The following is a 17,310-nucleotide window of genomic DNA, read 5'->3' on the forward strand; positions in this document are numbered from 1 at the left end:
TTTTCCTTTTTATTCCTTTAAAGTCCTTTCCACTGGACGTGCAGCCTGGTGGAATAACAACTTTAAAAAGTGGAGATGTCGCTTTTTTATAGCTGACTCACATTTATATAACTTTGTTAATGCATCTGCTCCCTGCAAGTTACAGTATCTGTGTTTAGCTGAGATACCTGGCCATAAATCGTGGCAGTGCAGTGAATATCAACAGCTGCATTTTACTGTTCCAGCCAGTCAGTTTACAGTGTCTCCATCACAGCGAATTCTTGTCAGCTGCACTCTCGCTAACACAATTCCTATGTTTTGCCTGGCAGTAAATGGACGCTCCTGCCCCAGCATCATCTAAACAACTCTGTTAACATTTGCCCCCGAGCGTCTCTCTCTTTGTCCAGTCCCTGTCTTCTAACAGATGTCATCCAAGTCTAATCAAGCATAAAATGGTCATAAATATTTCTTTCTGGTAGATTTCACATTCGCATTTCATGCAGGGACATGATATTTTTCTGCTACCTCCAGGGAGTACCTAATGCAAAAACCAGTTACTTACATTCAAGGCTCATGTTCCTTTAGTAAAATGCAGCACATGTTCGCAGTTCAAAGACATAAAAAGGCACAAGACTTTATCTTCTTTTGTTTAACTGCACCCTGTTTTTTCGTGACATGTGCCACAGCTTCCATCGAGGTATGGCACCAAACACCCAATTCTGACCCTTCTTCTCTCCCGAGCTGTTTTGATTTCATACTCCCCTACTCTAAGCACAGCACAAAAGAGGTGTTTTTTTTCCACAGCTATTCCATTTTACAAGCTACTTAAAGAACTCACAAGATAAGAAGGGCAATTCTCTATTTCGGTTGATTTGATGCAGATTTTTGCAGCCCACCTGATCATATTTTGTTAAAACAGTGAAACGACGGTGCAGATTCAAGGTTCATGCCTATTAACAGCTGATAGAGATAAACGAGATAGGAGCAATTTCCGGTATTTAAACTTTGATAAATCAGTGGAAACTATTCGAGATAATTAATTCTGACTACTTATTGTTGGAATCATCAGAGAAATTATGTTTATCTTCGGTCAGTTCGGTAAATAGTTCTGTCAGAACGTAAAGCAGAACGAAGCCTGGATTATTCTCAAAGCCATATGCCTCCTTATTTCTTCCCCCGTTACGTGTGTCAAAGCAGAAATATGACATCGCTATTTAACGTGAACCAAACAACACTTAAGCATATAGATCACAACAGCGAAGCTGCTTTTCCTCCTCCTTCTCCACTGAGCCTAATATTTGATTACTGTTAGTCAAATCAAGCTTTCAGGCAAATAATCTCCATTTTTTAAGTTAATGAGATGTGGTCATGTCGACAACAGCTTGCAGAAACTTTTAATTCCAATTCCTGCAGGCTGTGCTGGCCTCTTTTACAGCAACCGCTGTATGAATGAGTCAAATTTGCCAACATGGCTTATGTAGACAAGTGCACACTTTAAAGAGGCACTAATTAAAAATACCCACTGGTATCATAATTTAAATACCATGAAAATAAACTGTAAAAGTAGCTCAGCTACAATCTTATGGCTTTCCTTAGAGCTCGTTTACTTTAACTCGATGATGTTTTATTGCAGATGTACTCACAGCTAAAAACAATTTTTCGTCTTGGAGGAATTCAAGATTTTGATATAATTAAACAATTTATGTTAATATTTGTTTCACATAAGCTATTAAGCAAGCCCCCCAGAACAAGTACTAATTGAGAAAGATGGAAAGAAGTAGAGCGCTGAAGTAAGCAGCAAATTCATCCTGTTGATTTACCGCCCTATCTGCAACACCCCCCCTCATTACAGCTCTCTTTCTTGCTCTCATTCTCTGCTATACAGCTCCCAGCAGCACTGAATCCCATTAAAACACTTTCCGTGGCTGCTATTATCCACTGCTTTCCTTAAAAAGGAAGCAGAGGGAAAGGCAGAAGCAGAGGAGGAGCCTGGTACTCTGCTCGGTGCACTGCCCTGGCCACAACTTCTCCAAAATCCCCTTTGTTTGTCTGATTTTTGGCCAGGAATGCTTCGGCACAGCTGTAGTGTAACAAAAGCAGACATGAGAGCAAAGGGAAAAAAAAGTTGCTGCTGAGAGGGTTAAACCTGTTTAAGGGGTTAAATATGCAATTACCGCTGACTAAAACCAGAGAGACATATAGATAAATAGAAGAAATGAAGTCCCCAGGTTCCATTCAGAAGCCTTCATCACATTACTACCAGACAGAAAACTCTTTAAGTACCATTTTCAGATGTTAAATCATTGTTCGTGCAGCACATATTCTCACTATTCCTGGGGGAACAATATCTGAAGACAGCGTGCTAACAAATGCAATCCAGTAAACAGGCATTTTTCCTCTTGTTGTTAGTACCTTTGTGTTCCAGCTCCCAGCTCTGTCATCCATGCCTTCTCTCTGCTTTGAAGTTAAAGTACTGAATGAGCGTTGTCATCTATTACCCAGAGTGTGCATGTAGATTATAAATAAGAAATAAAAGTGACTTTCAGTACACTGCTTTTGCATTAGCAAGTTGCCTTCTCTGTTACCTCCTCTGTCCTTCATACTTTGCTACCAACATTATATTAAAAACCCGACTTGAAGTGTTTCCTGGAGAATGAGAGACACATGCTATAAAACCCGTACACAGCAGAGACAAAAGTTTTACTGAAACAAACAAGTCGAGCAGTCGCCCAGGTTCACAAGTTCAGCCTCAGAAGGCTGTTAACCCTTATCTGCAGATGTCCTTCAGCTCCCGACACACTCACTGCATCCCTGCCTTCGTCTGCATGCACGTCTCTGAAACACAGAGCTATTAATTACACTGGAGTTTATTTACAGAAAGAGCTCTCTTCTACTACTGGTCAATTATTATTAATATTTTCCAGTGTAACCATTCTTTTTGAGGCCCCGGACAAACGCTCCCACGAGGAGCAGTGCTGACCTATTCCAACTCAACCCACCTGTACCTGGGCAGAAAACTCCTCTCCGTGTGCATGCTGAGCTAAAGGCTCAAAAAGGCTTCTCCCACTGCTTCATCTCAAGGAATTTGTGACCAAAGACTGTACCTTCAGTCACCATGGCAAACCCCTAAATCTTCCCTTTGCCTTCAGCTGGCCTGCAGTTGTCAACCAAGAGCCCATTCATGGCTACAGGGCTTTTACAGCAGGGACAACTGGGTCTGGAAACAGAGATGCCCAAGGTCTGGTTCTTAATCCACATACACAGCCTGAAGAATGGAAGTTCAGGAAAAGCAGGGTGCTGGCAGTGCTGGAGGTGGGGGGCACCCACAGACCTGCACCCCTGGATGGGCACAGGGAGCTCTAACCTAGATCAGTGCTGCTGGGGCCACCAGGGCACGGGTGCAGTGCCTTCTGGTCTCACCAGATGTGCCTCAGTACAAGGGAATGGCACGAGGCTGAGCCCAAAGCCAGCTCTGCCCAGCGACCTGGGGTCACAAAGCCCCTTCAGGAGCAGTGAGCACAAACCTGGGAACCATATGCTTCTCTAAATAATAACGGTACACTTCTCTAAATAACACCTAACACATCCCTCATTGCTTATCCACTTCAGAGGGCGGATGCCTCCCTCTGCACCTAACTTCCCCTCCCTCCTGTGCTCAGCTCCACATCTTGGCAGACATTAACTCCTGCATCACAGCTGCATTGTTCCAGTGTGATGGGAACGGAGACCTGGAGAACAGAGCCCATCTGGAAGGGATCAGGCAGGGCTGCATAGGACACACCACACAGGCACAGGCACTGCCCGGGTACCAGCTCAGGATTTCTGAACACAAGGCCCATCCATGCAGATGGCAGCAGCTTTAGGGACAGGAAGAAGCCCTTGGGCTCTCCTGGCTGGACGCAGGATCTGCAGGACATCTGCAGGACAGCCAGACCTGGCCAGGTGAGGAATCTGCAGGGCAGGCACAGAGGAGCTCTCGTCCCTTCATCCCTCCAGGTGTCCTGGATCATCCCTCCAGGTGTCCTGGATCATCCCTCCTTTCATCCTTTTGGATAAGCAGTAATGATATAAGGAGGTTCAGCACAGTCCAGTGATGTTCACCCAAACATATGGGAGCCAGTCCTTTCATAAAATGCTCTGGTAAATGGTTCAAGTCCCTATGAAGACTGGGGCAACACAATAATGATTTTCAAGGTTGTTGCCTACCACCCATCTCTGTAACATCACAAAGGAAAAATGAGATGGAGAAAAACAGATGAGAAGAAGAGGCATATATCCCTCCCCCCTTTCTACCAGGATAAGAGGAAAATGGGATTGTGCTGAACAATCATTCGTTAGCAGATAGCACATCTGCCGGCAGCTCTGCCAGCCCGCAGAATCCTACTCTGCTTTCCCAGAGTTCGGGTGCAGTGGACAGAGAGAGTTCCCTGGGTGCGAGGCAGGTAGCAGCAATCCCCACATCTCACAAGCTCGTTTAACGCCAGCTCTACCTTCCCAGTATGAGGGGATCAGCTCCTAAAGACAAGATCAGAGAAGGTGAAAAGCTGGTCTTAGGAAGCATGAGCATCAGGTACGAAAGGGATTCTTTGCTGTCAAAGCATAATTTGTCAGCTTGTGATAAACCTGAATTGCTTCATATACCAAGGATCACTAGACATTAGCTGCTTTTTATATGGCAATACGGTGCAGAGGATTCAGACGGAATATTGTTTTATGTTGATTGTGATAAAACTCTCTGTAGCAGTGATAAAGCTGCACACAGACTTTTCATTCAAACTAATGAGTGATGCTGGTGTTGGATGCCAAGACACTCCCGATGCTTTCCAATGGTTCCACTCAGCGTGGGTAAGCTTTACCCATCTGAGGGGGCTGAATGATGATCCTGCTCCATGCATGCTTCCCAGATGCACCAGAAAAGGCAGCTCTGCATGCTGGCAAAGCTCACCCCCAAGCAGAGGGCTCACAGATCAGGAGCAGCCGTTCGCACTGCTCAGCCATCTGACAGCCGGGGCCCGGTGGGCTCTGCGCTCAGCACAGGACTTTGCTGCTCTGTTTTCCAACATCTGTTTCAGTGCTTGTCATCTCCCTGCTTTAAACAAATGTACTGCAGATGTCTTGTCTTGTGGACGACAGAGACTTGGCACAGCCCGCAGCGATGGCCTCTGAGTGACGGAGCCGCAGTGACAGCAGTTGTTATCGGGGGTCCTGAGCAGCCTCTGTGCATTAAAAGTGAACTGGGGTTTTATTTCCCCCTTCAATCCTTCTGTTTTGCCCTTCAGATTTTGGGGCTTGATGAAGGCCAGAGCCTGGGATACAGGGACACAGCCTAGCCCAGAAACATGTGGTCTGAGTCTCCTCAGAAGATTTATCATTGACATACACAATTACATAGAAGACACACTCATTTGCTCATCTCCTGCTCCAAGGACAATCTGATACAAGACAGTGGGGATGGAGGGACGTGATGTGAGGTAAAGACAGACAGCAGAGATCAGATTCCAGCTTGAAAACAACAGAAGAGAGACTTCTCAGACTAGGATGGTCTTCTAGAAGAACCAATAGATGAAATGTGATAGACGCAAAGAATAAACAGAGATGGAGAACTGTGAGGGTTCTCCAGCATCTCTCCTGCAACGCTCTTTAATAACTAAATCCAGTCAGCGCTGCCACTAGGAGCTCACTTTGTGAGCTCTCCTCACGTCTAACTCGTGGAAGTTCAGCTGGGATGGGTAACACAGCCACTAAGATCCCAACAGGCTCAGTTTTCACTAGGGTGCTTAAGTGGCGAAAGAGCTGCAAAGAGCTGCGGGAAGCCAGGTGCTGGCTGGTGCTCCTCCTGCTGCTGGGATACTCACACCGCCGTGCGGCAGCGAGGCCATCAAAGCCAGCAAAGGCACCACCGCGGGCTCCCGGTGACCTTGGAAGGATCCCAAACGGGAGCGCAGCACGCACTTCCCTGCCCCGGGGAAAGGCACATAGTTCTGCTCACAGCTTACGAGTCGTTGCCGTGCAGGCCCTACGACACAGCCTTGGTAGACCGTACCTTTTATTTATTGTGCCTAGCGATTGTCCTCATAATCAATTAGGGAAAAAAGCAGGTGGTCAGCTGAAACTCTGAAAAACAGAACCTCTCTGCAAAGCAAACACCATACCTTTCGGAGCAAAGAAAATACTGTAAACAGAGCTAATCACTGCTAAACCCTTATAATCCAGCCCTTGCCCAAGTTAAAGGGCTGGAGCCGAGCGTAAAACACTTCTAAGAGCCTCCTCAATAATGGCAGGAATTGGTGAATCATTTCTCAAGGAAAAGAAAGTATTTTAAATTCCCTAAACTTGCCAAGTTGTGAAAAAGGGCTCAACCCTGCCCCACCACGCCGGGCATCCGAGCAGCTGAGCCCTAAGGGAAGGTCTGTCACACAGCACAGCCCGCTGCCAGCTGCTCTATAAAACACCTGTGGTTACAGCATCCCTGTACCTCGCGGAGCGGCACGCTCAATAATATTAATAGGCTCGTATTTACTGTATCTTAAAAGCTAACAATCCCATTGCCAGCACTAATTAAAAAGACAAGAAACTGAAAGGAGGCTGTGGATTATTTCTTCAATATGAATTCATGCCTAGATTCAATAAAACCCATTGTAGTGTTATAATCTTACTTTTCTTTCGAGAACACTACAAAAGACAAGTCTGCTATTTGTTGTTTACTGGCTTGAAGGGTTTTTCTTTAGGACCAGTAATACAGCATTAAAGATGGGGGATGCAGACCATTTTATCCGAACAAAGCATTTCAGCTGCCCCCTTGGAAGTTTGGGATGACGGCTGGGTCCATCCCAGCCCCAGAGCAGCCCGTGATGCAGCCTGCCCCAGCCCCAAGCATGGAGTTCCCATGCATGATGCATGCATGATGCCCCACCCACACCGACCTGCCTTGCACGTACACAACGAGCCCAAAGCACGTTCACAGTGAGAATTTCCTATGCACCCAGTAAATAAAAATACTGCATTTACAGAACTTGTAACTGAGGGCACAGTGTCAGAGAACAGTGCCACATCCAGCCTCCTCATCGGAAACACGTGGACTTTCCACCAAGATCCCACACGGTTGCTTTCCACACACACTTACCCACCTCTCTCTCCTCTCTCTGAGTTTCCTTTAAGAGGAGCTGCATGCTGTAGGAGCACTGTGCTGTAGGAGCGGGTCCATAACGCAACACAGCGACATAAAGACATACAGCAGCCACTCTTCCCACAGCAGAGCTTCTCCTAGGATAGATCAAATCTGACCAGGCATCCCCTGTAAGCAGCCACCACATAACGTCTGATGGAGACCGCTGAGACTGACTTTGAGGGTCTGACTCCTCTCACAAGAAGAACTAAACCCCGTTTGATTTCTTGTTTTTCCTGTGGGATGCTGGACCCCACAGTTTCACAACAAGGCCCGTTCACCTGCCCCCATGCCCATCTGACCTTTCTCCTCCAATGAATGACTCCATTATTTGGAAGCAAAAATATGAAACAGTGACAGCATAGAAACGTAAGTGCCCCAGCTTTGTATCTAAGAGAGCAGCTCACACCCCGAAGCTGTAGGGCTGCTGCTGTGTAAGGTGCCAGCAGGTCCTGGGGGAATCCGCCCCCTGCCTCCAGAGCCCTGAGGAGCAAATAGCTACAGCCCTGCCCCACTTCTGGCATGTACCTGACCCACAGCTAGAAACAAGTTTGATTGTGAGATGGTTAGCAGTGCTACTACATCATGCTATCTCTTTCACGGCATGGTTTTCTTTGTAACAGTGATGAAAACAAGGAAATTTTAAGGAAAATTTATCTGAGCACATCAGCAACAACCACATTCCTTCAGCCTCTGATCACTAATTTGAGCAGGAAGAGGTTTTTGTCCTTCCTTTCCTTAACTTCATTTCCAGGTACAGTTTGTTAAAGCCTGAAATCCCACCTGAACTTTGGCAAGACTTTAAAAAAAAAAAAGAAAGAAAAAAAGACCATTACACAAATATTTGGCTAAGTGACCCACAGCAAATTGTGTAACAGCAGCTAAAAGCTGAGTTTTCAAGTATCGGCCCCAGAGGTTTTATCTGAAATAAAATTCTGATTATTTCACATTCTGGAGGAAAAGTGGGAGCTCTCTTCACGTCTTCAAATTGGAAACATTCCTGTTGCGCCCCTCAGTAATGACACCTTTTGCTAGGACAGAACAAAATCCTTCAGAAGCATGCTTATTAAATGAAGTAAGGTAAGAAGGACCCAAACACACCTGCAGGAATTAGTTTAGCCTCGAAGGTCTATCAGAACAGGTCTCCCACAATTAGAAATACACCCATCTGTCAGTACGTGCAGCCCATCTCCAAGCACACAAGTGTCCTCTGCGTGTCCATATGCCCAGGAATGTTGCTGTCTGTAGCAGTCCTCGATCCTTACGGTCACTAAATGAGATCCAAGGTTATGCCAGCACTCAGACACGAGGAATTATACCCACGTTGTGCATTGTGCTCCTCTGTCTGCTTGAGATGTGCCCCTGCAGAGGGCTGGGGGCCGACAGCAGCACTGCACTGCTGAGTTCTGCAGCACGCTGCTGGATGGGTTGCACAGCCTGACTCCCTCCAGCCACCTCTTTACAAACCTCACACTTCCAAGAGCCCAGAAAAAAAATCTTGAAAAGAAGAAATGTGATTAAAAATAAATTGAAAAGCCCAACTTGTAATAAAGCTGGCACTTGCCCCAGGCTTCAGAAATGTCTGACACATGACACTGACTTTACAGACACTCTACAGATACGATATATAGCTTTTATAGGAAAAAAAGAAAGGTATATTTGCACTATTTAAAGCAGGTTAGAAATACATTTAATCTTTTGAAAATGCAAGAGCCTGGTGAACAAATGCAGGATGTAGCAACAAAACAAGCAGCACTCATCCTGCTCAACTGTCATTACATAATGTCACTATTTACACTAAGCATCCCCAAATTACCTTCTGTTAATTTTTTTTAATTAATGGGGTATTCATGCATTTCACATTTTACTTTGTATCCCGACCTTTATTTACACCATTACTGTTATAAATTACAGCCATGCTGCTGATACTCTTTGCACGTGCTGTGATACCCAATGGAGCTCCACAGGAGGAAGAACATAACACAGCAAACCGCAGCGTTTGATTCTGCTCTCATTTAAACCTATTCAAGTCAGACAAAACTCCACTGAAACCAACAGCTCTGCTAGTGGAAACCAGCACAATTCTGCTCGCATGCACTGCCAAGCAACCTCCCTGCGTGCAGTGTGTTCCTAAATAAAGTTAAATTGCTTTTAAAGTATCAGCAATGCATGCAACTCTGTGTTAAAGTGCTTCACCTTAATTCTGCAAGGTATTCAGGCACATGCCTGGTTTTACTGGCAGGAGACATAGCGTGACCTTACTGAGCACTGCTGCTCTTACTTTTAGGCACATGCTGGTGACAGAAAGGCCAGGATGGGGAACATTTCCATGCCAATGAAAGATTTCCTCCCTCCCTAACAGGTACACTGCCCTTTTAAGCTCGCTGTACCACAGGTTTGGCTGCACTGTTTGTTAGGTCACCCCTAAGTACGGAGATCAATGGAGGAGGGACAGTCTCTAATAATTTTAAAAACATCAATCCTTAGAAAGAGGCTTTAATTGGTATCTGATGCCTACTGAGTGTCTCTCTCAAGGTACACACGTGCTGGTGAGCAGCTTTGAAGCGTTCCTTTGTGCGGTTTCCCTAAACAGAACTCCTGAATGGGTAACTTTTTTGCTTACGAGTAAGCATAAGCAAACAGACGGGCAGAGAGCACACCTACAAAACCAGCTGGGAACAAACACGCCGTTGCTGAATTTTCACAGGAGATGCGAGGTTAAAAAACAAACCTGCAAACATATTTCAGCAGCTACAGCTCTTCAAAGAGCCCACATAAACCCAAGTGATTACTGCATGATTTTAAGTTACCTCTAAAAGTAAAAGCAGCTACTGTAAAAAGAAATAAATAAATACAGAAATAGACATCCACAGTCTGAAGAGGACTCCTGGATTTGGCTGTGCACACAACCCAGGTGATTACACGCCTAATGGCCCAGCTGCTGCACGTACATGCCTGTACATGAGACTGCAGAGCTCGGGGTGCCAATGTCAAGGTGCTTTGAGGACTCAGTTATGCAGTTATTTATCAAAGACCTCAGAAGCGAAATAAAAAATAAAACAAGGCAAGAAAAAAACCTCAGTGACTGCAACAAAGTGGTAGTTCCCACTTTTCCCTTCCACACCTAGAGAAAATGTCAGGCTTGTTGATGTCAATAAGAACTTACAACAAAGACATTAGAAATTGCGAGGATAGAGGATGCTGCAAGAATGTTCTCAGCATGGGTCATTGACAAGAGAACTAAAAATTGAATTATTAAGGAAAAAAAATCACCGATTCTAAAATCCAGGCAAGGTAGCCAGCCTATGTTAAAACTTATTTAATTTTTCCAGCGCTGCTCCGCTCCTAAGCTCTCAGAGCCACAGCTTTTCCATTGAAAAGCAAAAGACATTTTACGCACAATTTTCCCTCTACTAGAAAGAGGTATATTGTGCCCTTCAGTGAACATAAAATTGATATTATCATCTCTTAGTTTATATCTCACTACTTAACCTTCAGATTAAAAGTTATTAGATTTGAATGACTAAAAAGACATCATGTCACCTTCCATTCAACGATGGGAGATCGGAGAACTTGAGGGAAAAGTCTGAATGATAAAAGCACGAAGTTACCAGCAGCATAAAGTTGGTTTTCACATTCTCTGATACAACAGCAGAGCCATACAAACGCAGCAATCTTTTCATGATGCAATCATCAATTATCAGCGTACTGCAATGCAAAATCAGACACATTCCCAATAGCCTGCATGTAGTTTAAACTACACTCTCCAGTGGCTCTTTCAATAGCAACAGCAGTTTAATAATTAGGCTTTATGTCTCTTTGGTCAAAATGACTCAACATGGACGCTCCCTTAAAGTCTAACAAACAAATTCGGTCTAACCCAGTTATGTCAATACGAAACAAAGGCTTTATCTAAGATCTGGTTTAGAGTTTTGTTCGGAGGAGATAAGTCCACACCATGATCAATGGGACCATAAAACTCTTGATGCAGTTTGTAACCTCTCCTCAAGGGAGAAAAAAGATGAAACTCAGCAGCCTATTTAAAAAACGACCATAGCATTCATTACTTTAATTTACACCGTGATACAGTCAGAATTCTCTCTAGCCTAATTGTCTCTTTCACCTCTCGACAATACACCAAGCCTCCACTTCACATACATTCTCCTCACCTTTGGACAAGAACAAAATCTGAAGAAGCCACATACTCCCTCTGGGGTTTGCTTTCCTCAGTCTAACACTTCTCATCTCAACAGTTCTTGAAACAACTGCAGCTAAAGAGCAAAGCTGTGACATCTTCACGTGATGCCACCAACACTGCAAGGACAGTCGGTGTGACCGACTGAGAAGAAAGCATTGGCTTGGGCACAGATACCAGCACCTAGTCCTGTACATAAACAAAACTGTTCTTCTCATTTGTATGGAATGAAAGAGTAAAAAATACAAACCAGGATGCGCTGAAAATTATATGCAACAACTTTTTTTTTGTGGATACATGCAAAAATGGTATTTACTCTCCAGAAAGTACAAAACGACACTTCATAATGAGTGTAGTTCAGCTCACAGATAAAAGTGAAGACAAGAAACTTCCCGACAGTTCCTTACATAAACTTGTTTCTCCAGGTACCAGTTGCATCCATATTGTTGTTCCGGTTTGTCATAAACACAGTCACCTTGTAACCCCTCTTATCAAGCAATCTATGCACTACCTGAGAGTACACTACACTTCATCAGACAAGCTATAGGTTTACATTATACAAACATTCCAATTCTGCCTGCTCAGCGCAGGTTGTCAATAAACGCAAGCAATTGCAAAACAGCAATGTGTGTTTTTTTCCTTAAGCGAACACTGATACGAGCCTGCCAGTTCTGCAGAATAAACTCTTTGCAATCTCCGTAGCTAATATGTCAACAAATTACTATTAAAGTCATCTCTCCTATAAGTTCAAAAGCACTCTGGGTTAGACAAAAGATCCCACGTTAATACACTCGGGGGGCAGGACTTGAAGGTACAGTATCAAAGTGGATCTCGCTATTGATGCAGGGAGGTTTGTATTCCTGCCACCATGCAGCACAGCACTTGGTGTCTTGCTGCTGCCTATCAGCATTCAACTTCATAATCATTCTCTTTGTTCAATTCATATTACTCTTTCTCTACTAACAACATGAAGAACACTTTAATGAACAGTCCCAAGGATGAAAATACATCATAATAAATAATATTTATTTTATAAGCTAAAAAAACCTGACTAGAACTAAAGTATCAAGCCTTCTATTTCTGCAGACATCAGAAACCACTGAAGCGGGTAAAGCTGTGATCATCTATGTTAACAGGCAGTCTGTCCCCACGACTTTATTTCTCGTTCCCTGGTAACCAAGCTGCCCCATCACTACATGCGTTCTGCCCCAGCCTCCCTGGCTCAGCCTGACCTGCAGCTCGTGGCTGGCTCTGGCACCCGCTTTGCACCACGTACGCGTTCTGAAGGGTGCCCAGGAGTCACCAGAGATGCTGCCAGATGTACCTGGTGCCCCGCTCCCGGGCTTTCAGTCTCTCACTTCTGGCCCTGTGGGCACCCTGGAAGCAAGTTCATGAGCCCTGCTGCCTGACTTGAAGCCAATCACCCGCTTCTGTGTCCTGAGAAAGTCTGATGACCCAGGGGATCTTCAGGACTATGCCAGGTGTTACAGGAGCTCACAAAAACCCTGCCCATTCCGCTCAACTCTGCCATAAGCCATCCACTTCTGCATAGGGCCGACCTCCTGTGGAGCCAGCAGTGACAGGAAGGCAATTCCTCCCACTCCAGCAGGTGCCAAAATCCCATAAGAAAGTCTGCCTTCCCTCCTAGGTGAGGCCTGGGGTTGATTTCCCCCACATATCTACATTCTTATACAATTCTTCCATAGGTGGTCCCAAAGGAGCCACTTGTACCGTTTTTGCTGTTTGGAAAGTATCTTGCTTCACGGTTACAAAGAGAAACATCAGTGTGAGCTGTACGGCTCCATTTTAGAAGACTGCTAACACCAAAATAATTTTGCACCACTCCACCTCTTTGTACCCAGAGATGACACGCAAAGCAGAACGTGCCCTGTGAGCCCTCGTGCACTTGCCACAAGAGAGCTCGCACCGCACGTCACTCCTTCAGACACAGGAACATCTGCAGTGCTCCAGATTTCCATGATAAAATATTTACAAGTTTGTAGACCCATTAAAGCATCCTAAAAAATGTGAAGCATTTCTGTTTTCCTTTCTCATCGTAACAAAGCTATTAGTTCTCATAAATTCATAAATTTAACAAAAAATGTGAACCAGAACTGGGTGCAGATGCTTTGCAGGAGCAGCTGTACGCGTTGCGCCGCTCAGCCGTGCTCAGAACCACCCTGAGCAGCACAGCCCAAAGGAGCGCCGCTGATTTTGTTCAGACAAAACAAGTGCCAGGTGGCAAAAAGAAAAGATTTGAATGAAATGCTTTTAAGAAATAGCTGTTTAATTCAGAACTCATTCATTTGTATTGAAGAAGCGTTCTGTAGAACGCATTCTGTTAAGTGACCTGAGAGCATATGTTGTATATGGAGAAACATCTAAACATTATGCTCCGTGTTGCGTGTGTATCTGTAAATGCTTGCATTAGCTGTCTGAAAACAACGGGTTTTTCTTCTTTTCAGTATTTAAAAATATTTTACAAACATAAAGATTGATATTTTTGTGCTAGCTCCGATTACTCTTTTGTTATCGGATCTTTCTGAGCAAGCGTTTCAAACTTCGCAATCGACTTGCTCTTTCAAAGATAAACTAAGAAACTGGAAAGTTACCCATCAGAACCAATTAGCAGCAAGATCCAATCACAAAACATAAAGGTCTTTTAAGCACCTGAGAACAGAGGGCTGACGGAATGCACTCACTGGGCTGGCAGAGGATGAGCAACCAGGAGCTGGGGCTGCAGAGCCACAGCAGGGCAGCCCTGGCTGTGCCCAGGAGCACTCACTGATCCTGCCGCTCCGTCACTGCTTGCATGGGCGGCCACTGGCCAACACAGCCTGTGCACATGGTTCTGGTGCTATGGTGAGGATTAGGAACGGGGAGCATAGGAGGAACAGCAGAGGTCTGCATGTTGCTGGTCTGCAGTGCCCTACTCCATGTGTGTGTGTGTGCATACGTGTGTGTTTGTGTCCTCTGTGCCTCACTGTGCACAAAGCGGACAAGCAGCAGCACTGGAAAATTCCACCGTGCCCCTATGGAAAGGCAGCGTAATTAACTCATTTTGATATCAAGCCTTTTTAAGAAGAGACCTTTGCGTTGAACATATTTTACTGTTCGAATCCTCTTCTACTGTCCTATATTAATCAAAGCTGTAACCCCTGTTGTCTTTGCACTACGAATCAGAATGTGCCCCTGGCGAAGAATGAGGGAAAAGTCAACAGGAATTAAGTTTCAGTGCAACTGTTTACTCAACTGTGGCCTGCAGTTATTGAAATTTTATCCGTGGTTTTGTGTGACTACTGCAGTAATGAATTCAGCATGGCTGTGATTTTCTCACTGATGGCATTCTCACTTCAAGTAAAAACCTGTACGATGGAAATAACTGAAACAACCAAAGTCTGCGCTTTTAGTGTCATCTGTTTTCCTGACTCGTTTAATTACGGCAGCTTTCTGTCTTAGGCTGGCGAACCAGGTCCCCTGCTCCTCGACAAGCCTCAAGTTTGCTTTGTTTCTGAGTGCAGGTTTTTCTTCTCCTCAACAACCAGCTAAAAAGATCACAGTACGCTTAGGGGAGCCTTAACCAGCTGCCAATCGCTTATTTAAAAGGTTTTAAGAATGCTTATTGCATTAGAGAAAGTGAGGGTTAGGCTAAGTGTATTCACGGTGGCTCCACTGCTGCCTTTGTTCCCAAACACATTAATGACACGTGCCCAGCACTTCAGTGTAAAATTTCCTGAGAGGGCTGCTAAATTTTATCAAGAAAAAAGACAAAACGCATTATAGGGATAATTCATACTGGTGAACATGGTCACTTCCCAGAAAATACACTAATTAAAATACAAAGGGAAAGCGCTGACACGTAATTCTGTTGCTCCTTGTGAACTGAAAAGAGTACTGACGCACGGGGTGTTTATTTATTTACCCCAGGGTTTTGCCACAGCAGATACCTCCACGGCCTTTCTCTCTAATAGAAAACATTCTGTTGATAGAGGTTGCTAGGTTATATTAAAAATTGTTGCAAAAACAAAACTTAACGTTAGCATGTTTTCCACCCAGTGACACAATTGGGAAACCAGTTATTTGTACACGGTGGCTCACCCGATTGCTGCCACCAGGCTCTGCACACTCAGGCAGCGGGAGTAAGCCCTGATCCAAAAGAACCCCAAGAAGAGAAGTCCAACGTTCCCCTGTATACAGCGACTGCAATCCTCTACAGACAAAAATGTACAGAATGTGGGAGGCAGGTCCTAAAAGCATCCTTTGATTGGCAAATACAAAGGGGTTGGGAGACGTTAAACGCTTCGTGTTTTTTTCTGTCGGTAGGAAAATTGTAATACGTCTTACAGTACCTGCTGTTGCTGAAGATGTGTTAAATCTGCAGCCCCAATTTCAACTGAAGGTGTCTCGCCGTTTGATCTCACCTCCCGTAGGCTGCACTCTAGTAAGTGGTTGCCACCGCTCGCTCCATTCTGAATGGCTGAACCGTTACTTTTTGTCTCAGTCCCAGATTCTTGCATCATGACTCAAAAACCTGAAATAATTTAGGGGAGGGGAAAAAAAAAAGCAGCTGTTAAAACAGTTGCTGTATATAAGGAGACATGCCCTGTTTTAAATCCTGCCAAAACTGTAAACATTTGTCATTTCCCTTCATACGATTTATCTTTCATTAATGGTTCATGCTACTAGTTTATGTTTATTTATCTGTTGGTACAGCTATAATTTTAGTAAGTAAGATCAGTTCTAAATATAGTATTATTTGCTCAACATCTTTTTCCCCTTAGAGAAAAAAAAATATTTTCAAACGAACACACAGAATCCATAATTAAACTTCTCTAGTTCCATCTGGATGCTCTCCCTTGCAACGATGAGTCATCCCTTGCAACACGTGATGGACAACATCAAGAACCTGATACACGGTATGCAGGGGCAGGTGAGGGAAGCAGCGCTCAGCACTTCAGTTTTCATCCCCAACTTTTATTCCTATCAAGCAATTTCGACTGAATGTGGGATGTTCTGGAGAAAACTGCTTCAGCTGCTCATAGTCTTTTTGGCAATTTTCTTGATTTTAGAGGCACTATGGCAATACAGCAAAGAGCCTTCAGATTTATTTGCAGCAAACTGTGTATTTGACTTAATACCATCATGGTAGTTACAGCTATTCTCAGCCAGCCAGCACGCTGCCCTCAGCTCTTGGTGGACAAGATCTCCCACAAAGAGGAGGAGGAGGAGGATTTGGAGCAGGTCTGCCCAACTGCTTACCCTGGGTCTCTCGGGATTCGCGCGTGTTTCTGTGAATTAACTGGCAGGACTCGAGCACAACAAGACCCCAAGCAAAGCACGCATGCCAATTTCCAGCTGCAAACTGCTACCTTTGAGAAGTCTGATGAGCTGTTTTATGGGCCCTTCCACCTGCTGGGCCCTAAGTTACAGGATTTAAATGTAATTGACGTGCTTCCTCCAGCCCATCCCTCCCTCTGTCCATGCTCTGCCTCTTCAAGAGGAAGAACAAATATCCCTTCCGACACACAAGGGAAAAAAAAATACAGAAGGGAGAGAAAAAACAATGCATTTCTAATGGAAAAGCACCAGGAGAAATAACTTTCCTAGGAAGTTCACAGGAGCACTGGCTGGGGACAAGGACTCCTTCCATCATCACTTCTTCAGCAGTCATGACCATAAACCAGAGATAAATCAAGAAGGAATTCATGCAACTCCTTTCCTTCCATCTGAATTTAGGGTCAAGGCCCAAAACAGAAAGTGGAGTATTTCACTCCCTTATCCCACACGAGAAGGACCAGGTAAGACTGCATCAAGTGAAACCCAGAGGCTCGTTTTCATTGGGATGTCACCATCATGCATTGCTCTGAGGCAGAGCACCCAGCTGGGCACGGACACGTAAAGAAAGGGCTGCAGGGCCTCCAGCAGGTACCACCATGGAAAGAGATGTTAAAAGCAGTACGTTCAAACAGTA

General features: G+C 44.7%; 1 protein-coding gene across 5 annotated transcripts in view; it reads right to left on the bottom strand.

The window, feature by feature from the left end:
* Positions 1–17,310, bottom strand: part of FOXP1 (forkhead box P1) — a 301,896-nt gene that overhangs the window by 131,778 nt on the left and 152,808 nt on the right. For all 5 annotated transcript variants that reach the window (XM_010718724.2, XM_010718729.3, XM_010718728.3 and 2 more), the window contains one exon: positions 15,689–15,870. In XM_010718724.2, the coding sequence (XP_010717026.1) occupies positions 15,689–15,859 (171 nt within the window). In that variant the 5' untranslated portion in view covers positions 15,860–15,870. Of the gene's footprint in view, positions 1–15,688; positions 15,871–17,310 lie in introns of those variants that run through there.

This window comes from Meleagris gallopavo, chromosome 14, assembly GCF_000146605.3.
Source record: "Meleagris gallopavo isolate NT-WF06-2002-E0010 breed Aviagen turkey brand Nicholas breeding stock chromosome 14, Turkey_5.1, whole genome shotgun sequence".
NCBI classification, from domain to species: Eukaryota; Metazoa; Chordata; class Aves; order Galliformes; family Phasianidae; genus Meleagris; species Meleagris gallopavo.